This window comes from Myotis daubentonii, chromosome 3 (genome assembly GCF_963259705.1).
Source record: "Myotis daubentonii chromosome 3, mMyoDau2.1, whole genome shotgun sequence".
Lineage (NCBI taxonomy): Eukaryota > Metazoa > Chordata > Mammalia > Chiroptera > Vespertilionidae > Myotis > Myotis daubentonii.
Window position 1 is genome coordinate 191045096 of NC_081842.1, and position 27098 is coordinate 191072193.

The 27098-nt window shown below is 43.9% G+C and overlaps 1 protein-coding gene and 1 non-coding gene across 5 annotated transcripts in view; both read left to right on the forward strand.

Annotated features, from left to right (window-relative positions):
- The window catches only part of ST3GAL3 (ST3 beta-galactoside alpha-2,3-sialyltransferase 3), a 166812-nt gene that overhangs the window by 78219 nt on the left and 61495 nt on the right, over positions 1-27098 (forward strand). For 2 of the 4 annotated variants that reach the window (XM_059689882.1, XM_059689883.1), the window contains 2 exons: positions 5741-5783; positions 23341-23433. In XM_059689882.1, coding sequence (XP_059545865.1) covers positions 5741-5783; positions 23341-23433 — 136 coding nt within the window. The remainder of the gene's footprint in view (positions 1-5740; positions 5784-23340; positions 23434-27098) is intronic. The other 2 variants (XM_059689884.1, XM_059689885.1) reach the window with 1 other exon arrangement.
- On the forward strand, positions 7949-8055 carry LOC132232010 (U6 spliceosomal RNA). The gene has a single exon (XR_009452174.1). It is a non-coding gene; the product is annotated as a U6 spliceosomal RNA (small nuclear RNA).

The following is a 27098-nucleotide window of genomic DNA, read 5'->3' on the forward strand; positions in this document are numbered from 1 at the left end:
GTTTCTCTCTCTCTCTCCCTTCCTCTCTGAAACTAAAAAAAAAAAAAAAAGTTGTGGGGGAGCCACAAAGTAAAAGCCAAGAATGGCCAGAGCCAGGGAAGCACTAGTGTACAAGGTGACCGGACTAGTGAGGAGAAGCAGCTGCCGCTGCCGCCGCTGCCACACCGCTAACACTGCCCCTCACAGTACAGGGAGGAGGGAGACGAGAATCCAGGACTTTGTAGGCTCCTTGTTAGGCTCCTTTGGTCATTTGGTTACTCCGTTTATTTTCCCATTTATCCAGCACGTTTACGGCACCCCAACTCTGTACCAGACCCTAATTAGGTGCTGGAGAAACAGAGAACATATAAAGTTAGGATTGTTTAATTGTAAGCAACAGAAACTGACCCTGGCTAACTTAAAAAAAAGAAAAGAAAAAGTAATTTACTGGAAAGACGTGGATACCCACAGAATCAAGTTAAAAGCCTAACAGCTGGCCCTCAAAAAGGACATGAGGGGCCGTGCCAGGAATCTAGATGGCAACAAATGGTCCATCTCTTCAGCACACTGTTTTCTCCCAGGTGTCACTCAGCTTAAGAAAGAGTCCAACCAACCTAGCATTTGCCAAGCATCTGCGCTTTGAGTAGGGAAAACCCAGGGACAGTCTCACCACTTGCCAGCAATGTTGGAAGAGCTGTTCCCTGAAAGAAATGTAAGGGGCTTATTTCTAAGAAGACGGCATAAACAATAGACTCATGAGCAACTGACGGCAGAACTGCATTAAGTTCTAAACATTTGGTGATGGGCACAGATACGGGGCTCTTGGCCTAACAGAGAAGTGTTCATTCACCATTCCTTTAACACGGCAAGCACAGTGTGAGTGATGATGCCTCAGTAGACCTTCTAGTCCCCTGGAGGAGAAACACGAGTCAGAGTCTGAGAAATGTGTAATTCCAAACTGGAATTTAAGGGCTCAGCTGATCATTGCATCTGTGTGAGGAAACGACTGGAAGTCAGGGAAAGAACCACTAGGAAGGAACAGACAGAATAATCCCGGCAACAGCATTCTAGTCACTCTTAGTCATCCCTGAGCCCTCTGCCCCTGGCCCTTCCCACACTTTGGCTATATGAACCATTAAATGTCCTATTTGCCTAAGTTAATGCAACCAGTACTCGTATATTGAATGTGGAAGCATTAGGGAATAAAGCACAGACAACTTCACTTTGTCTCCATCTGTCCCCTTAAACTGTTTTCAGTGTAGGAAGTCCAGAGAATTTTTGTTACCTTGGAGGTAATAAGAATCCCATGGCCACATTGAGTCACCAAGTCCAAAATTAGTGTATCCAGACGTTTGTAATAGTCAGAGCTTTCAATTTATTCAGTTATAGTAACTTCCCCTCCTCGCATTAGGGCATAGTACAGTGATGGCGAACCTTTTGAGCTCGGCGTGTCAGCATTTTGAAAAACCCTAACTTAACTCTGGTGCCGTGTCACATATAGAAATTTTTTGATATTTGCAACCATAGTAAAACAAAGACTTATTTTTTAAAAAATATATTTCTTTATTGATTTCACAGAGGAAGAGAGAAGGAGAGAGAGATAGAAACATCAACAATGAGAGAGAACCATTAATCGGCTGCCTCCTGCACGCCCCCTACTGGGGATCGAGCCCGCAACCCAGGCATGTGCCCTTGGCCGGAATCGAACCCGGGACCCTTAAGTCCGCAGGCTGATGCTCAATCCACTGAGCCAAGCCGGCTAGGGCAAGACTTATATTTTTGATATTTATTTTATATATTTAAATGCCATTTAACAAAGAAAAATCAACCAAAAAAATGAGTTCGCGTGTCACCTCTGACATGCGTGTCATAGGTTCGCCATCACTGGCTTAGTACCAGTGGTGCCTGACCCCATAAAAGGGTGTACGCTGCTTGTCTTTCTCCGCCCCCATTGCTGGCTACTGTTTCTGGCCTCTTTGGAATTGGTGGGGGAACGGAAGGAGACTGTGAGCAGAAAAGACGTAAGGTAGTGTTGGCCCTCTCTGAACTGGCTTTCCTGTGGGGTGTTCTTGTAGGCATTTTGGAGACCCCCCTCCAAGTTGGGACCTCCCCTCTGCAGTTCCCGATGTGGGTAATGCATGCACCAAAGCCTTTCACTCACTCCTTCTGCAGCTCCTGGGACTCCCTGTGTCTTCCCCTGTTACTGAAGACCTGTCAACCCACTGGGCAGACCTTTTGAAAAGGACCTAAAACAACCCCACTAGCTCATTCCTGCATCCCTTTCTGCAGCCAGTTCTGGTAGTGCAGGCCAGTCCCAGTGCAGCCTGTCCTTCGCCGTCAGCTGTCTCGTGGCCTTTACACTTGTCAGGTAGGAGACAGGCAGCTGGCAGTCCATGGTGTCCCCTTTCTTCTGTGGTTATGTTCTGCTCCCCTCACCAGGCTTGGCTGACACATGTATGTACTACCCGTTCTGCCCCTTAAGAGAGATGGTGTTCATAATATTGCTCTCTCCAGAGAAAGTCTTCAAATCCGTTCTCCCTTAACCTCACAACCAGTTACTTTTATACTTGATGTGGGGAGGGCCTTTGGAATTGTATAACAAGTATTCAGATATTTCCTTTGAAAATTTGCATCTTAGTCTAGCACCCTACTGTAGTGTCTGAAACTTAGCGTTCTAGAGGCTTGGCTGAAACTTTTCTTTTTGGCATTTGGGTAGAGTAATTGGATTTTGTTTTATGAACATTGTGACCAAATAATCCTGATAACAGTCAGCAAATATTTACTGACCAGGTACTGTGTGCAGCCACAAAAGAGAAGTGCTTCCAGCCCTGGTGAGCTGCCCGCCTAGGACAGAGTTTGTCAGTCGTTAGCCTGCTGGCTGTGTTCTGCCCATGCACATATTCTCAGCCTCGTAATCTTCTCAATTCCCCTCACATCTGTTGCCAATATTTACAAACAGAGAGATTTTATCTTAAAAGATCCAGATTCTTGGCTTTGAAAAAATCAGAAGATGTGGCATTGCTGGGCCCGCATCGCTGCCTGGCACAGTTCGCTGTTGGCTGGAGCTGGCGGAGGCTGCCCCTTAGACAAGGCGTGCGGTCTCCAGATGGACGCCCTTCCCTCTTGGCTGAAGCCAGTATCAGTTCCCATTTATCATCATTGAGCCACACAGATACCTTTTCTTAAATTAAAGAATAAGTGAAATATTTCTGGTCATCATGTCTCTTAACAAAAGAGAGAAAACAGGAGGGGACATAATTTCTTTAAGAATGCATATTAAACACGTAAGAACACTTTGCAATTTGTGTGTGTGTGTGTGTGTGTGTGTGTGTGTGTGTGTGTGTAAAACACAACTTAAGATGCCATGGCAAACTAAACCACCAATATGATTACCATACAGAAGATATGTGGTTAAAAATAAGACATTTTTGCCGAAACCGGTTTGGCTCAGTGGATAGAGCGTCAGCCTGCAGACTGAAAGGTCCCAGGTTCGATTCCGGTCAAGGGCATGTACCTGGGTTGCGGGCACTTCCCCAGTGGGGGATGTGCAGGAGGCAGCTGATCGATGTTTCTCTCTCATCGATGTTTCTAACTCTCTACCTCTCTCCCTTCCTCTCTGTAAAAAATCAATAAAATACATTTTAAAAAAAATAAGACATTTCAACAATTTGTTTTTAATGCAACCAAAATAAATAATGTGAGCTGCTATGAGATGGTATTACATTCTCCAGCTTCCCTTGTTTATCTCATGTTCTTCCTTGGCCCCTGACATTTGAGTTTGCAACAGGGAGAAAACATTCTCTGGCCTTTCTGGAAGGAACCAGCCGAAGTGTGGATTCATCCTACATCCAGCGGGTCCAAGGGAGTCAACGCTCGGGTCTGAGGAACAATAGCAGGACAGTTGCCACAAGGTTATGACTACCTAGGGGGAAAGCGACAGGTGTTTGGCAAGTTAATGAAGTTTTCTTTTCCAGGGGATGATACAACAGGATTGTTGAGACTGTTAAACTTTGGAAACTAACTTTTTGCAAATTTTGTTTTTAGTTTAGTTTTTCAATTGAAACCTTCTTTTGTTTTTAGTTTAGTTTAAGTTCTGATTATTATTGAGCTAAGCCTCTAATCCATTTATCTGATTTAGAGCAAAACCAGAATTATTTTGAGGAAAGGATTTCATTTGCCCAAGTCTGTGCTCTGGGGAGGCAGGCCTTCTGTTGAGTTATGTGTCCTAGTCGGTATCTTCAGTTTTAAGAAGAGGAATTATTCTCTCACCACAGCTTAGCTGCTTATGAAAGCACACAAGTGTGGCCTTACCCCGGGTTGCAGAATGACTCCAGGGAGGGACTTGCCAGTATGTGGGGCTGTCCTGTCTTGGTCATTCACTGCTTACTGAAGTCTGAGTTCCTCGGAGGCCTTGCTGCCTAGCCTTTTCCATGTGGTTGTTTGGTCTTAAGTGTTCTGTTTTATCCTCATATGAAGCTAGGCCAGCTGAGAACTGCATTCATAGAACCCTTATTTTGGTGAAGCCATTCTATACACACACACACACACACACACACACACACACACACACACACTGCAATCATTGAACAAAGTTACAAGAAACAGTTCTGTGACACTTCCTGTATTTTCCGTCTACAAATATTTTTGGGGACACAGCGGGATTCCTTCAAGTCTTAGTATCAGGAATAACTGATTCTCAGGTTTATTTGTGGACACTGTAAACCATTTATATCAATTCTTTGCATTTCGTTTTAGCTGTGAGAAATCTGGGGGAACAGATCTTTAATCCTCCTCTGGCAAGCACAGAGGACCTTAGCACACCCACTTTGGGTATTTTTGTCCTGGCTGCATTTTATTATTTTTCCTATGCTTATTTATGTTTTGGTTTCCTTATTTATTCTTTTCAAAAACTGTACTTCATACAGTTGTTTTTTTAAAAGCTACTTCAACTTCATTTTCAAATGAGGCAAGACATAAAGAATTAAATAAAATAATAATTTATCATTTCTTACAAACATCAATTTGTTTTTGGATTTTATTTTAAATTTCCTATTTCTTATGTAATCAGATATATCAATTCTTTTTTATTGATTTTTAAATTTATGTTTAGAGAGAGAGGAAGGGAGAGGGAGAGAGAGAAACATCAGTGTGAGAGTGAAACACCTATCAGCTGCTTCCTGCACACCCCCTATCGGGGATCGAGCCTACAACCCAGACTGACTGGGAATCGAACCAGCAACCTTTCAGTGCATGGGATGATGCCAGCCAGCTGAGCCACACTAGCCAGGGCAGATCTATCAATTCTTTGTGATTGTTATGAAGAGACTCATTGACACGGATTTGAGAACCTCTTGGCTGCCACATCTTCTGCCACATAGTTAATGTGCTGATTGAGCAAAAATTGTGCTTAGAGCTTAGAGAAAGCAGAGATTACTTCTGACCCTCTTACTTTTCCAGGGGTCTGGTTTTGTGGTTTTCTAAATTTAAGTTTCAAGCCCTACATTTAAACAGGAAGGCAGTTATAAACCAGCAGAGGACTGGTCAGCCTAGACGTCCTGGTAAATATCTGGCTTGAACCTGGTCCTTCACAAAACAGGTGGTCAGTGAGGGTTTTGTGATGTAAATTTAGTTGTGGCTGTGTATTTGATCTGTTCTCTGGAGCAGTTGTCTGTCCCCGTGGTCTAGGTCTGGGGGATGCAGTCTGCTAGTGTCAGCAGGGGCCTGCCTTAGGTGATATTTTCTGCTTTCTTTTCTTTTTCAGAGTATGATCGGTTGGGCTTCCTCCTGAAGCTGGACTCTAAACTGTGAGTAGAATGAGAAAACGCCTGTGGTTGTTGGGTTCCCAGGGGCCTCTGTCCTCAGTCTGCCAGCAGAATTTTGGAGTACGTTAGAGTCTGCAGGGGCCTGCGGAGGATGGGATTGTGGGTGTCCATGAGGCCTTAGATTTGGCTGGCATAGGCAGCCACTGCAAGGAGTTTGAGGGACAAGGAGGTCCCCAGAAAGGCTCCTGCTTCCAGACTGGAGGGTGATTGGGTTGCAGCAGGAGTCAGTGGCCTCTCAAAGATGCTCTGCAGCCTGGTCTGCAAAGCCTGCCGTGATCAGGCCCCTGTCTTCCTCCTGTTGTTCTCCCACAGGTATACCCTCTGTTTTCCAATGCCTTTGCATATGTTTGTTATCTGTGCCTCAAATTTTCCTTCCTTGCTTGTCCACTAGGAAAACTCAAAGACGACCTCCTTTTTATACAAAATTATCTCTTTCTCCATGTTTCCTATGAATTTTCTACCTCCATCACCAATTATCTCATTATACTTAATTAACTGTGGAATGATTATTATTTTATTAAGGGCACAGGCTCAGAGCCAGGCAAAGCTTCATTCAGATCCCAGACTGCTATTTACTCTCCTTGTGATTTGGGACAAGCTACTCTGAGTCTGGTTTCTTCTGTCATATGAGGATTTAATTGAAATGAATTGATTCATAGTGGCTTTCAGAGTAACTGGTGTCTAATCCTTCCAGATCCTCCCCTGTTCTTGCCTTCTTGGTCTCCCCAGCGCCTAGACAGTACTGGCATATGTTCACTACGTGCTCAGTAAGCACTGTACACTTGGCTGTGAGGATGGGTGATAGGTGGATGACGAGATCAGGAAGCCTTGAGCAGGCTCTGTCCTCCATGTGTGTCTATGCCCTGCACAGGACCTCTCACGTGGTTGATGTACAATACATGGTTGCAACACTGCCGGTGGCTTCTCTCTGTTGTTACTCACCTGAGTATACTTGTGGCCTCTCCCTGTATGAGACAGACACGGAAGATCAGACTGTGTCTCCTGTCCCTCTCGTGCATGAGGCCTTGACCACACCTGCCTAACACGTCGAATCTGGGGCTCTTTGGCTTTCCCACTGAATTGTCTGGCATCTGGCCCTCTTTTCCTGGCATCTGGCTTCTTGGCTCTGGTGCCTCGTACTGTGAGTTCAGGAGTTGTCATTGTCCCAGCTTTTATATGTCATGCAGGCAGCCATGAGGGAAGAATGGTCTGCTCTTTATACCAAGCTAATAGAGGTGGCAGGAGAAACCAAGATGGCGACATAGGTAAACACTGGAGATTGCTGCCTCGCACAACCACTTCAAAAATACAACTAAAAGATGGAACGGACATCATCCAGAACCACAGGAAGGCTGGCTGAGTGGAAATTCTACAACTAGTAGGAAAGAGAAAAGCATACCGAGACTCAAGAGGAGGTGCAATGCGGAAGTAAAGTACAGAGGTACGGAAGCGCACGCGGAGAGGGCTGGCGGCTGAGGACACAGTTGTCTTTTTCAATCCGGAGCGAGTCTCAAGCTCTGAGCTCCAGTTCCGGGCGAGTCTCTGGGGACCCAGACTCATATGGGAGAAACTGGACTGTCTGGCATCGGTCGGAACTTGAGGGCAGCTTTCTCTCGGAGGTGCTTGCAGCAATTGCCGGGACACTGAGAAGCAGGGCCTCTGAGGGCAGCCATAGCTGCTTGCTCCACCCTGTTGATCCCCTGGGACCCCGCCCTGCCCAAGCCGTGCACGGAGGCTTTTGCATATGAAAGGCCTGGCCCTTTGCAATCTGAAAATTACCTAACAAACTGCAGCTGGCCCAAGGCCCCACGGCAACTCACATTACTTCACAGCTGGCTCCTGCTGGGTAGCCTCAGGCAGAGGCTAGATTAGCACCTCCTTAGAGATCCAGGAGCCAGTGTGCCCAGTGGTCAGAGTGGGACCATCCAGATTGCAGCTCCTCAGAACCATAAAGGACACACTTAGGGGGCAGACTCAGTGAGCACCAAAGCCCCACTGAAGCAAGTCTTGCCCCAGAGGGGTGTCTCCAGCACAGAAGTTCTCCCACTGCAGACACAGCTGATTCTCACAGCCAATTAGCCTGGAGGTCAATTCCTCCCAGTGATACCTACAACAATCAAGGCTTAACTACAACAAGACTGTGCACAGTGCTCGCTTCGGCAGCACATATACTAAAATTGGAACAATACAGATAAGATTAGCATGGCCCCTGCGCAAGGATGACACGCAAATTCATGAAGTGTTCCATATTTTAAAAACAAACAAACAACAACAACAAAAAGACTGTGCACAAAGCCCACAAGGGGGTGCACCAAGAGTGTCCACCTCAGGTAATTGGGGAGGCTGAGCCATTGGGCCCTATAGGACACCTAGCACAGAAAGCCACTCTATCAACACAGGGAAGCATAAAAAATGCTGAGACAAAGAAACAGGTCACAAATGACAGAAATGGAGGAAAGCAAACTACTGGATATAGAGTTCAAAACCACACTTTTAAGGTTTTTCAAGAACTTTCTAGAAACCGCCAATAAATTTAGTAAGACCCTCGAAAAGACTGGTGAGACCGCTGATAAACGTAGTGAGACCCTCAAGAAATCTAGTGAGACCCTCGAGGTTATGAAAAAGGACCAACTAGAAATTAAGCATACACTGACTGAAATAAGGCAAAACTGTGACATGAAAGCAGCCATAGACAACATATAGGCAAATGAGTATTGCTGTTTTCCAATAAAACTTTATTTATTGACACTGAAATTTTAATTTCATATAATTTTTATGTCATGAAATATACTCCCCAACCATTAAAAATGTTTTAAACATTATTTTCTTTTTCACTGTTAAAATGTTTTAATATCAATGTAAAATGAGATCAGAGTTTCACAAGCAAAAAGACATTCTTAACTCAAGAGCCATACTAAAAACAGATAGAGGGTTGGATTTGACCCACAAATCATAGTTGGCTGACCCCAATTAAGAATGCAGCACATGCCCTGACCGGTTTGGCTTAGCGGATAGAGCGTCGGCCTGTGGACTCAAGGGTCCCGGGTTCGATTCTGGTCAAGGGCATGTACCTTGGTTGCGGGCACATCCCCAGTGGGGATTGTGCAGGAGGCAGCTGATCGATGTTTCTCTCTCATTGATGTTTCTAACTCTCTGTCCCTCTCCCTTCCTCTCTGTAAAAAATCAATAAAATATATTTAAAAAAAAAAAAAAAAAAGAATGCAGCACAGGTATAGCTGCATGAGGATCATCTCTCCACCTCAGGCGCTTTCTATTCTTGAGATCCTATTATATATAAAAATGCTCTTAAAATATCTCTATATCCTATGATACTCAAAAAAAATCTAGAAATAGATGTTTTGGATTTTTTTATCTTTAGGATACTCTTTTAATCGTGTTTTTGTGGAATAAATCGTTTTCTGTTTCCTTTGAGACGTCCCTGCTGCTTATATCTGCATGACAGAATCACTTGTGAGCACTGAAAATGTCGGGCTACTTAGATGCAGTGAGCTGTACAAACCTTGCCTTTTAACTGCAAGCCCTGTTGTTCAGGGGGCCAGTGGTTTTTGGAGGTTAAAAACATGGGCTGTGAAGTCAGACATGAATTTTTAAACCCCAGTTCCATATCTTACTCGCTGTGAGTTGTTTAACTCCTAAGCCTCAGTTTCCCACTATAAAGTGGGAATAATAGTAATCGCCCAAGGATGACATTCAACATGTCCTGTACCCTTATCGGTGTCTGGTAAACTGGGAAGGATATAGCCCCAAAATGAGACTTGAACCTCAGCTTGCCTCTTGTTCCATTCCCCAGATTTCATTTTCTCACTTATTCATTTAGTAAATATTTCTTGAGCACCAACCATGAGCAATGAACAGGTTTTTGTTTTGTTTTTAAATAGGGTGGCTTGGAAGCCTACACGGAGTACAAGGAGTTCACAAGGGGTTCTCAGGTGCATGGGGTACGGTAGAAGGAGCAGCCTCCATCGCACAGGGCAGTAGAGAATCCAGTGTTTTCAGGGATACCAAGGCTACTGTGAAAGCAGGAGGTAGGAGGAACGTTCACTGTAAAAGAGCCAGGCTTCAGAGGACACAGTGGAAAGTCAGAGTATGGTTCAGGGGGGAGAGAAGTGGGAGAGTGGGCCACACAGAAGAAGCAGAGAGCAGTGACTTAAGGATGAGGAAACTGACAAAGATACAATTGAAGGAATGAACAGGAAGAGCCAGGACGTTAGGCTGGTGAGTTGGGTATTGCTGGCCTCTAGGAGCCTAAGAATTAATCTTGTATTCCCTTGGGGGTGGGCACCCTGGCTGCTCAGTGCACTCAGGGACAGCCCAATTGGATGATGCCTCCAGGAGGTTCAGGTCTGGTCCCTGGGGAGGCTCTGGGTTCTCTGAAAGAGTTTAAAGTTGAGGGACCTGGGGAAAGGTTCAGGGCAATAGGCTGCTGCCCCAACATTAAAGTAAGCACTTCCTTATTCATTCAACAAATTTCTTGAGCAATTGCCATGCATCAGGCCATATTCCCTGCTCTGAGGATATACCAGGGAACAAGATAGTTAATAAACAAAATGTAATAAATAAGTAATGTTTTCACTATCATGGAAGATGATAAGTACTATGACAAAGGACAAAGGCATGCTGGAGAAGCGAGTGCAAGTTTAAATGGGGTAGCCAGGGCAGGCCTTACTGAGAAAGTAACATTTGAGCACAGAATCAAAGGAAGAGATGGGGTTAGCCTGCCATTATCTGGAGGCAGAACATTCTAGACAGAACCCTAGGAGTATCTATCTCAGTCTCAGTTGTGAAGAGGAATATGACCCCATGAGCCAGGAAAGTGCCCATTAGTCCCGCAGAGAGAAGAGCCATCTGGAGCCGTGAAGGAGCCAGACCCTGGTGCTGGTCGTGTGTTTCCTGAGCTGATGTCAGCCTTCTGGGAGCCAATTTAATTGAGCGGAGGTTTCATCTGTTTCTGCAGGTGTGGGTAGGTGCTCTGTGCTCCAGGTAATCTCTGGTCTGCTGTGACAGTGTGGCGCCTTATAGCTGCCATGCGGGCAGTTGCAGACATAGGGAGTTTAATGCTCAGACTCATTTCATAAGGAATTACATGTGAAGATACAAAGACCTGAAAGCTGAAACCAACATCTTTTAACCCCCCAAAGGCTTGTGAAAACCAAAATTGTGAAAAGCCTAAATGCATGGGGCAGTGCAAGTTATACCCTGAGGCATAGTTTCCTGTTTCTGGAAGAGCCTGGCAGGTTCCCTGTAGCTGCGATGGAAAGTGTTTATTGAGCATGTATTGTGTGCTAATGCCATCCTAGGTACTTTCTGTATTACTTATGCCTCACAACAGCCACTTAGATGACCTCATTCAGTCTCGTGGCTTTAAATATATCTGGGTTGATGACTCTCAAATTTATAGTTCAAGCCCAGCCCTCTTTCCCCACACTCTAGACTCACTTATGCAATTACTTGCTTTACTTGTATTGGGCATCTCATACCTAACATGTCCAAAACCCAGCTACTGATTCATACCCCCTGCCTCCCAGAATCTTTCCTACCCCAGTAAATGGCAATTTCATCCTTCTGGTTGGTAAAAAATCTTAATAGCTCTGGCTGGTGTTGCTCAGTGATTAGAGTGTTGGCCTGCACTCCGCGGAGTTGCCGGTTTGATTTCCGGTCAGGGCACATGCCCAGATTACATACTGGAATCACTTGAGAAGCTTAAAAATTTACTGATGCCTTCATCCACCACCTAGAGCAGGGGTGGGGAACATCTGGCCGGCCGTATAAGGCTGCGAAATCATTTGGTCTGGCTCTGCCAAGGCATTAGGAGTGAGTTAATGAAATGTTTGGCCAAATAGAGCAGGCTAATTTTTAAGTTAATAATTTTGTATTATCCGAGAATGATGTTATAAGTATCCAAATGGCCCTTGGCAGGAAAAAGGTTCCCCACCCCTGCCCCAGAGATTGTAAAGTCATTGGGTTGAGGAGTAGCCAGGGCATTGGGTTTTTAAGCTCCCCATGTAAGTCTGATATGCAGTTGAGAACCACTGCTCTAAAAATTCCTTTTCCTGTCTGAGGAACTCTCCACTTTCCCAGGTGATTGATACTCAGAATAAACTCACCTTTGAGATAAGGCCCCTGCCTACATGTCAGAGTATGTCTATATAGTGTTTCTCAACACAGGACCTCATCACCCAGAGATTCTGATTTAGTTGATCAGAAATCCGACCTGAGTACCTTAATGTTTGAAAGTTCCCCCAAGTGATTCTAACATGCCAGGGTTTAGGGCAGTGGTCGGCAAACTGCAGCTGGCGAGCCATATGTGGCTCTTTGGCCCCTTGAGTGTGGCTCTTCCACAAAATACCACGTGCGGGCGCACACGTACAGTGCGATTGAAACTTCGTGGCCCATGCGCAGGTATTTTGTGGAAGAGCCACACTCAAGGGGCCAAAGAGCCACAGTTTGCCGACCCCTGGTTTAGGGTCATTGGAAATACAGCCTTAAAGCCTGTCACTGTAATTATATCTGAATATAGCATAATAACTACTGCAGAATGTAATAGTGGTTATGATAGTGGGGTTGTGGGTACTTCTTTTCTTTTGAGTTTACATTTTCTGTATTGTCCTTATATACCTTTACAGAAGAAAAAATATTTGAATGCACCCTTTTTCTGCATTTTTTTTTCATGATTTCATTAGCTCTTGTTCTCTAACACCATTTTTTAAAATCCATTTTATATTAAGTTTTGACTACCAGCCCTTTTTTTTTAGTTTTTTCTTTATGGTCTTTTAAAATATGAATCAATTGAAGAGTTTCCAGTACATTCTGTTGGCCTATTTAAGTATCTTTTATCTACAATTGAACTGCATGTTTGTGTAGAGACTTTATATTTGTTTTTTCTGTGTTGTCAAAGTTCTAAGAGGCCTGAGGGTGAAACATGGTACATCTGAGGAATGGACAGACCAAATCATGCAGGGCTGTGGTGATAATAGTAAGAAGTGGGCTTCATTTTGAGGGCAGAAGATGCCACCGGAGTGTTTTAAGCAGATGAAAAATAATCAGTTTTGACCTATAGGAAAATGACCTCAGCTGTGAGATGGTAGAAGGATTGGAGAGGAGCAGAAGTGGAAAGGGAAATGGTACCTAGGAGGCTGTCATAGAAGTAAAGAGCAGAAATCAGTAGAAAAAAATCCAACAAAACTAAAAGCTGATTCTTTGGAAATATTAATAAAATTGAAAATCCTCTTGCTAGGTTAACCAAGAAAAAAAAGAGAAGATACAAATTACTGCTACCAGAAATGAAAAAGAGATCATCACCACTGATCCCATGGATCAGCATGTTATGAACAACTTTATGCCTACAAATTTTATAACTTAGATGCAATGGACCAATTTCTTAGAAGACACAAACTATCAAAATTCACACGGGAAGAAATAAATCATCTGAATAGGTCTATGTCTATTAAAGATAATTGAATCCATAACTGATAACCTTCCAAAACAGAAAACATTAGGCTCAGATGGTTTCACTGGTGAATTCTATCAAACATTTAAGGAAAAGATGATAGCAATTCTCTACAGCCTTTTCCAGAAAATGGAAGCAAAGGGAACACTTCCTAACTTGTTCTGTAAAGCCAGCATTACCTTAAAACCATAAAGATAAAGAATTGTAAGAGAAGAAAACCACTGACTAGTATCTCTTATGAACATCATGTAAAAATCCTCAATAAAATATTAGCATATTGAATATAACAATGCATAAAAGGAGTCACACACCACAACTAAGTGGGATTTCTTCCAGGTACACAAATTATAGATACAGTAATTATAAAGTCAATTGCTGTATTACATCACATCAACAGGGCTAAAAAAGAAAAATCATATGATTATATCTATAAGTTGTAGAATAAGCATTGATACAGTCCACATCCAATTGTTATTTTAGAAAAAACTCTCAGAAAACTAGGAAAGAGAGAAACTTTCTCACTTTGATAAAGAATGCCTACAAAAATCTATAGCTAACATTACACTTAAAGATGAGAAACTAGATGCTTTTCCCTAAAACTGGGAAAAGGCAAGCATGTCCCCTTTCACCACTCCTATTCAACATTATACTGAAAGCTCTAACTAATTCAATCAGAAAAGAAAGAAAAGGTATAGAGATTAGGAAGGTAGAAATAAAACCTTCTTTGTTCACAGACAGCATGTTGTCTATGTAGGAAATACCAGAGAATTGGGATTTCGTGGAACTAATTAGCAATTATAGCAAGGTTGCAGGATATAAGGATAATATACAAAAGTCAGTTGCTTTTCTATATACCAGCAAGTGAACAATTGGAATTTGAAGTTAAAAACACAATATTAGCCCTAGCCAGTGTAGCTCAGTGGATAGAGCAGCCTGCGACTGAAGGGTCCTGGGTTGGATTCTGGTCAAGTGCACATGCCCAGGTTGTGGACTTAATCCCCAGTTGGGGGCAGGCAGGAGGCAGCCAATCAGTGATTCTCATCATTGATGTTTCTATCTCTCTCTCCCTCTCCCTTCCTCTCTGAAATCAATGAAAACATATTTAAAAACAAAACACAATATTATTTACACGAACATACATAAAGAAATACTTAGGAAAAAATCTGACAAAATATACTTACATATATATGGAAAACTACAAAACTCTAATGCAAGAAATTTTTTAAAAAACTAGATAAATGGAGCTATATTCCATGTTTATGGATTAGAAGACTCAATATTGTTTAAATATCAGTTCTTCCAAACTTGATCTGTAGATTCAACATAATTGGTGTTTCTCAGCGGTTAGTGTTGGCCATGCACCACAGGGTCACAGATTCAACTCCTGGTCAGGGGCATGAACCTAGGTTGCATGGGTTGAACGACCCCAGTTGCGGTGTGTGTAGTAAGCAACCAGTTGACGTGTCTCTCTCACATCAATGTTTTTTTTCCTCTCTCTCCCCCTTCCCTCCCCACCTTCCCTTGCACTCCCTCTAAAGATCAATAGAGAAAATATCCTCGGATGAGGATTAACAACAACAACAATAATGAAAATCCCAGCAAGTTATTTAGTGGATAGCAACAAACTTCTAGTTTACTAGAGGCCCAGCGTATGAAATTCATGCATGGGTAGGTACCTAGGCCTGGCCTGCGATCAGGGCCGATCTTCCCCGGCTGCCAGCAGCTGGCCCCGCCCCCCGCCGGTTGCCTTGTGTCCCTGCTTGCACCGCTTTGGCCTGGCGCCGCCCATGTCCGCCACCACCCACCCCCAGTTCCCCGTTCCCCATCAGGCGATCGGAGCCTGCTGGCAAGGGGGAGAGACTGAGAGGCCTGCGGGCTGCGGGCAGCTCCAGCATTGAGCATTTGCCCTCTGGTGGTCAGTGCACATCATAGCAATCGATCGTTCCGCCATTTGGTCGATTTGCATATTACACTTTTATTATATAGGATATGGAAAGGCAAAAGACCCAAAATAGGCCACAAAATGCTAACAAAGAACAAAGTTTATGGACCGATGCTACATGACTTCAGACTTACAATAATGCTACAGTAATCAAGTATTCTGTTCATGGTATTGGTAATAGAATAGAAAGCATAGAAGTAGACATACACAAATACCTATACAGATGCTCCTTGACTTATTGTTGAAAATATTGTTAAGTCAAAAATGTATATAATATACCTAACCTACCAAACATCATAGTTTAGCCTAGCCTATCTTAAACGTGCTCAGAACACAATATCCCCAAAATGCTGGCAACATAGTACATCGTGGCGCATCAGTTATTTACCATTGCAGTCACCTGTCTGACTGGGAGATACAGCTTGCTGCTGCTGCCCAGCATCGAGAGAGAGTGTCATACATCATATGGCTAGCCTACCGCTGGCATCATACTCAGTGGGAAAAGCTGGAAATTTTTTCCTCTAAAATCAGGAAAAAGATAAGGATGCTCACTCTTACTTATTCATTATAGTACTGAAAGTCCTAGTCAAAGTAATTGGGCAAGAAAAAGAAATAAAAGGCATCCAAATCCAAAAAAGTAAGACTGTCAGTATTTGCAGATGACAAGATATAAAAAACCCTTAAAAATCCACCATAAAATTGTTAGAAGTATTAAACAGATTTAGTAAAGTTGCAGGATACAAAATCAATACACAAAAAATTAGTTGCATTTCTATACATGAATAATGAACTATAAGAAAGAAATTAAGAAAATAGCCCATCCCATTTACAATTTGCATCAAAGAGAATAAAATACCTAGGAATAAGTTTAACTAACTAAGGAGGCAAAAGACCCAGACACTGAAAACTGTAAGACATCCATGAAAGAAATTGAAGAGGACACAAATAAATGGAAAAATATTCATCTGATGGATCGGAAGAATATTGTTAAAATGTCCATACTACTGAAAGCGATCTACAGATTGAATGCAATCCCTATAAAAATGTATCGTTTGAAATTTCATAGTTTAGACGTGGAACAGCACATCTTTCAACATGTCCTCTGGGCCTAAGGGCTATCCTGTCATAGAGGATTATTGTAAAGCTAAATTAGATAATTAGGCCAACTGTCTGGCTCATGGTTTATGCTCAATAAATCTTAGTTTCTTTGCTCTTTTCAGTACCACCCAGAAAGAGGATGTGTCTTTTAATTTTCAAAGAAACGAGATTGAACTGGAGAGGTCACAACAGAGCCCTGGTGGAGAGTCTGTGAGAATTGCCTACATAGCTCAGGCTAAGCAAGAGCCTACTGGATGGAGAGCATGCTAACCAGTCAAAATGAAATACATTGCAAGACCCTGGAGATGAAGTTAAAATGCAGTCATCACTGAATCAAATAGTAGAGTAGCCTGGTATGTTGAAAATCTGTTGCTGTGCCCAGTACCCAGAGATGGAAAGCAGGGCCTCCAGCGCTGGGAAATACCACAAATTCCAGATGGCTCAGATCAAGTAGTTCCTCTTAAAGTGATGGAAGAAACATGAGAGAGCATTGTCGGGTTTATCGCTGATCACTGTGAGGCAAAAACTGTATAGAAGCCCAAGTCTGCTCTGGAGTTCACGGAGAGCAAAGGGTCCGTGATAACTCAGGGCAGGATTGAACGACAGCACCCCGAATGTGAGTGAATGAAGAGACTCATGATATTGCAACAAGGACCAGCAGACCTGTATCAGTGGCGTCATGGGGTTGGAGGAGAGAGGGAGTCAAAGGAGCTAAAATTGTCCTTAAGAAGAAAAGTTTCCATCTTGGAGCTTAAAAGGATCGATGGCAGTATTACCTTTCTTACATAAAAGCTATTTCAGAAAATAAGTTAAAATAAAAATGCTTAGTTACAGAATAAGATTACTAAATCTAACCTAAGCAGCTTCTTTCATTTGTGAAATAATGTCATTGCCCCAGAAACAACCCTCTAGTTATCGGAGAAGAGCATCTTCGTAAGGACGGGCAGAGGGAACAGACCTGAAGAAGCAGAGGGAGGTGAGGTCTGTGCTGAGGCTTCTTATCTGTGTTCATGCAAGCCCTCCCAGCACAGTAATGTTGGCTGCCTTTAAGTTGCTGTATTTGCTTGAAAGGAAACTGGTATTTATTAACTATTATTTGCCAGGCAGTGTGAATGGTTTCTTACATGGTCTTACTTCATGCTCACAGTCAGTTTCTTGACCTGCACATCAGTAAACTAGCAGATAGAATGAGGGAGGGTGCATAGTAGGGGCTAATCTGAGTTCAGTCCTCTCTGAGAGGATCATAGGAATTAGACTACTGGTCACAAGATACCCATCACTGATCTATTGAGTCCTCAGGAATAACTGTTGAAGTCCCGTCTCCATTTTCCTCAGCTGTCCCCACCTCTCCCCCACACTTCTTGTCAATTAACTTTCAAGTCAAGTTAACCAGTTGGGTTTAGTCTAACAAACATTTTGTTGGGTACTTATGTATTCTGTGCTACGCTTGGTGCTCTGTGCTATGCACTAGGCTCAATTTTCACGGTTAGGACAGTGGTTCCCAACATGGTGCACACCCTCCACAGGGGGGCAATTTGATTTTTAAGGGAGGCAATTCGAGAATGAGTTACTAACAGTGATTTTTTTTGCATTTCTTATGGTTCTAGGGGCCTTATGTATAATATATACTACTAAATACATGTTATAATATGTTTATGCATTTCAGTTCTCTATTATATGTTTTGAAACTTTATTTGCTATTTTTTCATATCACTTCATATTATTATTATTTTTAATATATTTTTATTGATTTTTACAGAGAGGAAGGGAGAGTAATAAAAGAGTTAGAAACATCGATGAGAGAGACACATCGATCAGCTGCCTCCTGCACACCCCCTACTGGGGATGTGCCCGCAACCAAGGTACATGCCCTTGACCAGAATCGAACCCGGGACCTTTCAGTCCGCAGGCCGACGCGCCATCCACCGAGCCAAACCTGTTAGGATCATATTATTATTTTTTAACAATTTCTTAGTGATTTCTTCTTCAATACTTCAACTGTCCTTTCGTTCTTTATTTTTCTCTTTTATGGATTCCATGTCTTTGGAAGCTTGTTTAGATCACGTTCATGGCCTTTTAGGCTTCCTCCACGTGAATAGGAGTTCACATTTGAATAATAAGAATTATGTGTCACAGCGGGGGCATCAGGATTTTAGAGATGCTTAGGTGAGGCGTGGCAAAAAAATGTGGCAACCTCTGGTCTAGGAGAAAAAGATAAGTAGATGCTCTGGCCAGCATGGCTCTGTGGTTAGAGTGTCAACCTGTGCACCGAAGGGTCGTGCGTTCCGTTTCTAGTCAAGGGCACATACCTGGGTTGCAGGTTCAACCCCTGCCCCCAGTCGGGGCATACATGTCTCTGTCACATCAATGTTTCTCTCTCTCTTCCTCTCCCCTGCCTCATCCTCTTTAATAATCAATGGAAAAAAATATCCTCACTCCTTGGGTGAGGATAAAGAATTAAATTAATTAATTAATTGATTTTTAAAAATATATGTAAATGGATTATTACTTCTTAGTGTAAGGAGTGCCAGGCCATGACTGTTCTGGTCATTTTAGCCCTAACCCCAGGCCAGTGTCTGGCAGATAACAATAAGACTGTCACTGTTAACATGTATTTAGAAAGAAACTATGTGCCAGGCATTGTAGTAAGCACGTTTTTCTCAACATAATCCTCACAACAACTTTATGAAGAACTACTATAGATTTTTTTTTTTTTTTTTTTTTTTACAGAGAAGAAGGGAGAGGGATAGAGAGTTAGAAACATCGATGAGAGAGATCAATCAGCTGCCTCCTGCACGCCCCCCACTGGGGATGTGCCCGCAACTAGGGTACATGCCCTTGACCGGAATCGAACCCTGGACCCTTGAGTCCGCAGGCCGACGCTCTATCCGCTGAGCCAAACCGGTTCGGCAAGAACTACTATAATCCCAGTTTTGAAGATGTGGAAATTAAGGCACAGAGTAATTAAATAATGTGCCCAAAGTCACTGCGTAGCCTCTACATATTTGTTGAGTGAATGAATGAATGAGAGGAAGGAAGGGAAGGAGGTGGGAGAGAAAGAGTGTGTGGAGACAAGTGGACAAGCTGAAGGTGGAAGTCAGCTCTAGGTAAGATGGGGTCCACAGGCAGAAAGGGCTGGTCCTACTCCAGAAGGGAAGTAATCATAAAAAGCTTCATGAAGGAAGCGGTACTTAAACTGAATATTGCAAGATGCATAGGTGATCACAGGGAAGAGCAAGGTGAGCAGAGATAAGGCCAACCCTTCTTTTGTATTAAGTCCTTTCCCCTCACCTACGAAAAGGCATTTTTCCTACAGCTGTTCCATCTCGACTACTCATGAGTTTTTCTCTTATTCTGAGCAGCTTATAAACATGCTAAAATATTGCCTTGCTTCTCTCATCCAGCTAATTGCCTCATTTCTCTGTCTTCCTTTATAGCAAAACTCTAGTTTATATTCCATGTCTCCAATTCTTCCGTTTCTCTTAAATCCAATGAAATAAGCATTTCGTCCCCTCGCCCTCACCCCTCCAGTGAAACAGCTCTTTTCAAGGTCCGGAGTAACCTCATGTTGCCAAATCCAGCTGTCAGTCCTAGGGCCACATCAGGCCTACCCCTCTGTTTGACACAGCTGGTCCCTCTGTCCTTCTTGAGATACTTCCTTCCCTTGGCAACTGAGACATCACACTCTCTCCTCTTGCAGTGCTAAATGCTAAAGCTACTCTTTGTCTCCCAGATGTTGAGCCTTAAAATGCACTCTTCCACTGGAAATCACCCAGTGACTCTCTCGGTGACAGAACCCCAACTTGAGCCAAGTGTTCAAAGCCTGGCTGCCGGCCGCTGCCACCTCATCTCTCACAGCACATGTGTGGTGCTGCCCTCCACGTGGGCTTTCTCACCACATCCCCCCAAGATCCCTGGGACCATAGGGGTTCCCATTTGCAGATGAGGAAGCTGAGAATCCGATTTTTCATCGCTTAACCAAGGCCACACAGCTCGCCGGTGTCCTCTGAGAAGGCTTCTGATTCCAGATCCTGCACTTCTTACTTACAACCCATTGCTTGGCCTGATTCCTTCAACGTGGTGCTTCTGAGTGAAGCCGGGGAGTGAGGTCTGGTTCCTTCTTTCAGATTCCAGTCTGTCCATCTGGACTTCCTCGTGAGAGTGCAGTGGTTTCCACTCTTCACCCCAGGGGCTTGGTAGTCACGTGTGTGGGACAATGGGTGCTCTTACTGTTTGAAATGCTAAAGCTCCCGAAATGAAAGGCCAGCTGCAGAGTCTGAGAAGAACAAGGGCTGCATGATTGGATCAGACATCTGTGGGGGCCTCCTGGCATTTGGAGTGTGAGTGCCTTAGAGAAACTAACCATTCTGGCCCCAGGGAGTTGGCGACTGTTAGTCTTGGTGGTTTTGACCGCTAACTGCCCCAGGGGTCCCAGCCTGCTGTATGACTCAGAGTTCCCAACACTCCCCCTATTCTTCTCTTACTGGGATAGTCAGGAGGCCATCTCTAAGGCATTTTAATTTGGTAATAATTTGACCCACCCACTGTACCCAGGGCCCTGTGTTTTCGAAGTTACTGTTGCTTTTTGAATTGGGCGGGGGCAGAGGGGTGTTTAGAGCTGATCATCCTTGATGTGTGACTACCTTGCACTGCCATGAAAAGAGCCTTTCCTGCCGGGTTCTGGCTCCCTGTGCTCCATCTTGCCGGTGCTCCCTCTTCTCTGCCAAAGGTTACCTGAGCCCATGGACCCTGGACTGTCCCATAGCCCTTATTCTTGAAGCACCTTGCCAAAAGTTGATGGTGTAAACTAGAGAGGAAAGAGGTGGCCAAAGGTTTGTCTCTTATTGTACGTGTATTTATGCAGTGCACTGTGTTAAAGAGGCAACTGCCATTCATCTTTCATACTCTTTGTGAAACTTTCTAGAATTCAGAAGGACCGCAGGTACCCACTGTACAAGGTGGGCAGGCAGGTGGTGGGGGATTGGGAGACAAGAATATGAGGAACTCATGGTGCCTCGCTGCTCACATACACACTTTTGACCCTCTTCCCGTCTCCAGTTGGCACTGCCACTTGAGCACTAGCCCTAGACTCCGCTTCCCTGTGATGGCACTCACTGCGATCCACGCTGCTGGCAATGCCATGTTAAGAGCTCCTGCACTGGTGTTAGAAACAGATTCAAATCCAGCATCTGTCACTTACTAGCTGTGTGATTTTGGATAAGTCTCTTCATCTTCCTGAGCTTGTGGATAAATTAATAATTAATAGCGCATGGCTATTGAGAGGAGTAATTTAAAAAATCTATAGTTTTCATCACTGTGCCTAGTCCAAAGCTTCCAGTAAGTTTAGTAATTGAAATGTAGTTTACATTTTGTTTCTGAAGTAGAGTTGTTTCCATAAGAAAAATATTGTTATGTAAATTTTCTTATTAAGCCTTTGACTTTTTTTTGCCTACCAAATAAAGTCCCTGCCCTGGCCTGTCACTCCTCATTTGCTTTTGCATTTCAGGCTTTAAATATCATTGGTAGGGACGGCTAAAAAATACATAGACTTCTAGAAGAAATTGCACATGGATACAGAAGAGTTCGTCTAAATTCACTGAGCAGTTACTCTGTGTACTATCCTGGGCTAGGCCCTCAGGGGCACATGAGTAAGTCACACGTGGCCCATGATAGGCAGTGCCCCATTGTTTCTGGCTATCTAGTGCAGGTGCCAGCCCCTCCACCCCCAACACCACCACCTTATATGACCCCACCCAGTCCCTGCGGGAGGCGGCCCTAAGGGAAATTTGCCACAGGGCCCCAGCACAGTAGATCAGCTGGGCATCAGAGTGATCAGTTTTGGCAGCAGGTTGAAGGGCGGAGGTGGGGGGAGGCTGGGCCTGGGAACTGGCAGCCAGCCGGGACTTCCTCAGGTGCCCCAGCAGGCAGGGCCTCCAGCCCCAGCAGTCACTGAAAGTATCCTGGTCTTCCCATGTAGTTTTCGGTAAATTACTCCAGCCCCACACTGAACACACAAAGGCATTGAAGCCCAAAGGTATGAGGTGACTTGTCTACAGTCACGGCAACAAAGCCAGGGCTAAAACACACAAGTCTTCTGAAAAATACTCAGCCATCTCTGACTTGTGGGTTCCCAAGACTGTCCTGGTTCCAGTCCAAGTACAGTGAGACTTTCAGGGTCTTTTTGTTCCTTAATAAAATTATAAGGGTCTTTGTTTGCCCATTTCTTTGTAAGGTATGGGGCACAGAGTTCAGTCAGACTGAGCTCAGGAAATTACAGTGTAAAGAGGGAGACATGCTACCAACAATGACGGCACAGGACAGCGAGTGCTGATGGGAGTTAGCATGTAGTGTGGGTGGCGGCGGCAGTCTGGAGGTCAGGGAATTACTCCCACTGAAGTGGACATCGGAGCTTAGTTTTGAAAACCCAGTGGGCATAGCCAAGTAGAGAAGGACAAGGAAGAACACTCCAGGCAGAGAGAATAGAAGAGCACGAGAGCTTTCTCAACTAAATGTCTGACGGTCACAGTAAATAGCCCCAGCGTACATGTGATCTGTATTCAGGGCACCCTGAGTGGCTCCCAAGGCTGGAGAGCATCGAGGCAGATGAGGCTGGCCGGGGGCATATAGAAGGATGTGGAAAGGGCAGTGCCGCTGACTTGACCGAAGCCTGAGCAGCTCTCTCTTCAGATGTCCAGGCTCTACTTTCCCAGTCTGGGAGCCTGGATGGAGTTCCTGATTTCCTCGGTATCAGAGTTACTGCAGAGAATCTATGTGAACCCTAGGAACTCTATGTGAGTTCCTTTTACCAAGTTCCAGGATGGGCCTTGCTTATTTATCTACCTAGTCCTTTAGGGCTTTTTGATTTGGGAGGGGTTTGCCCCCCCTGAAGCCTTGGTGTAAAGAAGGACTTACGTGCTGATGGTAGGAAATGAAGCTTTATTCAAGGCTTAACACCTACAGCTCTTCACAAACCAGTAACCCCCTGACAGCTGAGTGCCTGGCAGGCTGTGACTCTCCTTCTCCTCCCACAGGCCTGCGGAGTTAGCCACCAAGTACGCAAACTTCTCAGAGGGAGCTTGCAAGCCTGGCTATGCTTCAGCCTTGATGACTGCCATCTTCCCCCGGTAAGTGCCCCTCTTTCTTCCCACCACCACCGAGACAGCCTGCCTGGCTCCTGGTGTGGGAGTCAGAAACCCTGCCCTCAGGGCAAGTGATGTGCTCCAGTGGAAACCAGATTCTGTCGTAACTTCTCTTCTGTGTCCTTGAGTCTGTGGGTCCCTGGAAAGGACTTTGCTTTTAGTTGGTTCCCACCCCAATCCCACTCCGTGCCCTTGCTGTATCTCATCCCCTGTTCACCTACCTGCACAGCTTGTTCTGTGGGAGAGGCAGAGGGAGAACCTGTGTGGTTGCCCTGTGGAAACCAGGCATCCAGAGGCAGCCAGGCAAGGCAGTGGCCCAGTCAAGTACAGGAGAGCCTAGTCATAGCATCAGTGGCCAAACTGTTTGTTTATTTTAATTTTTAAAGGTTTTTTTGTTTGTTTTGTTTTGTTTTGTTTTGTTTTTACTGAGAGAGAAGAAAGGAGTAGGGGGGAGAGAGAGAGAGAGAGAGAGAGAGAGAGAGAGAGAGAGAGAGAGAGAGAGACATCAATGTGAGAGTGAAACATTGATTGACTGCTTCCTGCATGCCCCCACTACTGGGGATTGAGCTGGCAACCCGGGCAGACATGTGCCCTGACCAGGAATTGAACTGGAATGATGCCCAACCAACTGAGCCTACCAGCCAGGGCAATGGTCAAACATTTTTGGAAGCTAGGAGCGGCAAGGCCAAATAAAGCAGGGATCAAAGAGGAGTCTCTGAGGCTGGCTATTTTGACACCATCTCTCCTTGTCCACTTTGCATTCTGGATTCCTGATTCCCTTGGTAACAGGCTTGCTGAACAAAGCTGTGCCAAACCCTGGGAGCTCCCTTTACCAAATGCTGCCGAGGGGCCTTGGTCACTTACCTGCCTTTTCCTTTCGGGTTTTCTTTCACTGAAGCCTTCGTGTGGAGCTGGGCCTGACGTGCGGAGATTGTCTTGTCTGCAGCCTGGAGTGCAAGGAGACTGTCAGGGTTGTTTCGTTTCTTCAGAAAATTATGGGAGTGTCTGACCTGGGGGGCCGGGGAAAGGCTGCTCAGGACCCTCCGGGCATATGAATCGCTCTTGGGCCACCGGAGCAGCCCTGGGGTGGGCTGCGCTCCCTGGGGAAAGGGCTTGCACCCCATCCCTTTGAAGGCTGCGGTTAGGGCACAGAGGGTGCTGCACAAGGGTGCTGAGAAACATAAAGCCTGCCCAAGCATAAATCCAGGATATGTGCGTTTTATGCTCCTTTTCTTTTTCTAACTGAGCGATGCAAACTCAGCTACTTGTGTAAAACAGGGGCCCTTCTGGCTGAAAATCTGGTGTTCAGATTGTCCTGGATTTGCCTCTGAATTGATTCCAAATATTTTCCTTCCCCCAGCTATTTACTGAGCACCTCTTAAGTATCTGGCACTGTGTTCCATATTCTTACCTGTGTTTTCTCAATCCTCTGGGCCAGACACCTGTGAGTTTTCCTTGACCTGTAAATAGTTTCTTTTACTTTTTCTAATTGAAAATAATGTGAGCATGCGATTTAAAAAAAGTAAATAACTCAAACAGGCCAAAGGATATATACTCCCACTCTAGGTCCCTTCCCCAGAGATAGTCAGTATTACCATAAATGGGAACATACTGTATTTATTGTTCTGTATCTTGCTTTTTACTCCTAATAGTATATGTTAGAGATTATCCTATTACCAGTATAAATGGATCCATCTTATTTTTAAAATGATTTCATAATATATAATTGTAGGGATGTATCATACTTTTAGTAAAAATAAGGTTTGTTAAAGTGTAATTTACAAGCAGTAAAAATGGCTTCTTAGTGTAGTTGTGTGAATTGGGTAAATGCATGCCTGTTGCATAACCATCAATAGAACATTTCTGTCAGCATCCCCCTAAGTTTCCTTGTGCTCCTATACACTTAACCTTCCCCTGACCCCCCCAACCGCCGGCCCTGGTAACCACTAATCAGTTTTCTGTCCCTATAATATTTCCAGAATTTCATATAAATGGGATCATACAGTACGTAGCCTTTTGAGTCTGCCTCTTTCACTTATTAAAATGCATTTGAGATTCACCCATGTGTTGTGTGGATCCGTTGTTCCTTTTTGTTGCTAAATAGTATTCCCTGGTATGGATGTAATAGTCTGTTTATCTATTGAGCACTCAAAAGACATTTGGGTTAATTCCAGGTTTTAGCTTTTAAAATAGAGACACTATACACATTTGTGGACAGGATGTATGCTTCACTTTATATAAGAAATTGCAAACTTTTTAAAAATTAACTACGTCATTTTGCTTTCCTGCCAGCAGTATATGAGAGTTTTAGGTTTTCTATATCGGTGTCATCAGTGTTTTTAATTTTAGCTATTCTAGTAGGTTTTTACTTTGTTTATAATGTTTTTATTTTCCTTTGGCTACTTTTTGAGTGTTTCTTCTTATCACTGATTTTCAGTAATTTGATTATAATGATCTTGTTATGGTTTTCTTTACAAACCCTAGCTTGTGTTTATTTTTCTCCTTGGATCTATGGATCCATACTTCATTTTTAAAATCAAATCTTGGAGTTTTGACATTGTTTTCAAATATTTTTTTCTGTCCCACCTCCCTTCTCAGGGTTCCAATTACATGTATTATACCATCAGTCCCACAGGTGGGGTTTTGTTCTTTGTTTTTATTTGTTTGTTTTTTCCCCAACCTTATTTCACTCTCACTCCATCCTAAGCCTCCTTCCTCCTTGTGCTCACCCAGTCACTGACTCCCACACCTGCACACAGGTAGTGGATCAGGCAGTGGTAATGGAAGGGATGCCGATGTGCCGTGTGGTCCAGGCTGCAGAGTCCTGCTCCTCTGGGAAGCCGGCTTGTTCCCTCTCACATGTTTGTGCTCTCTGTTGGGAGATCCTCCTTTCATTCCTTATTGAAACTTGCCTGCCTGGATACATCTTTGGGCAGAAGATCCAAAGGAACTCAAATTTATTGAGCATCTTCTCTGCTCTAAACATTGGATTGAGGCCCTTCATCTGTTGGTCTCATGGAATGGAAAAGTCGTCTGTGACCTCCACCCCTTTGCATGCACCCAGTTACTCTTTTCTCAATCTGTATTACCAGTGCTACATACATAGCTCTTTATTGTATTTATAATTTGTTGATGTTTCTTCTACCATAGTAGGTTCTGCACTTCTTAGAATAGAGACATTCATGGATGCCAACACTTAGCAGAGCCTTTAGCACATAGTAGGCACTTATTGTTTGTTTTATGAATGGATATTAATATCTGCCCTCAGGAAAGTGAGGGTGTGAGGAATGTTGATAAAACACTGTTCCCATGGAGAGAGCTACTAGAAAAAATTATAATTATTTTGACACATACCAATGCACAGTAGATTGGAAAGACTTGAGATTTGGAGACAGAAGTTCTCATATCTTAACAGACTGTGTGATCTTTGGAAAGTCTGAGCATTACTTAACTCATTAGTCAAGAGGATGAATTGAGATGATATATCTTGGGGCTAAATGTTAGATCACTTCAGCATAATTGTTAGACACTTACTAAGTGAATTGTCATCTTCTCAATGACTTTTTTATAATCAGGTAAGTTTTTTAGAAAGAAATAAAGATTTCAGATAGGTCAAGGTAAACATTTTGCACTGTAGGTTTAAAGAAAAA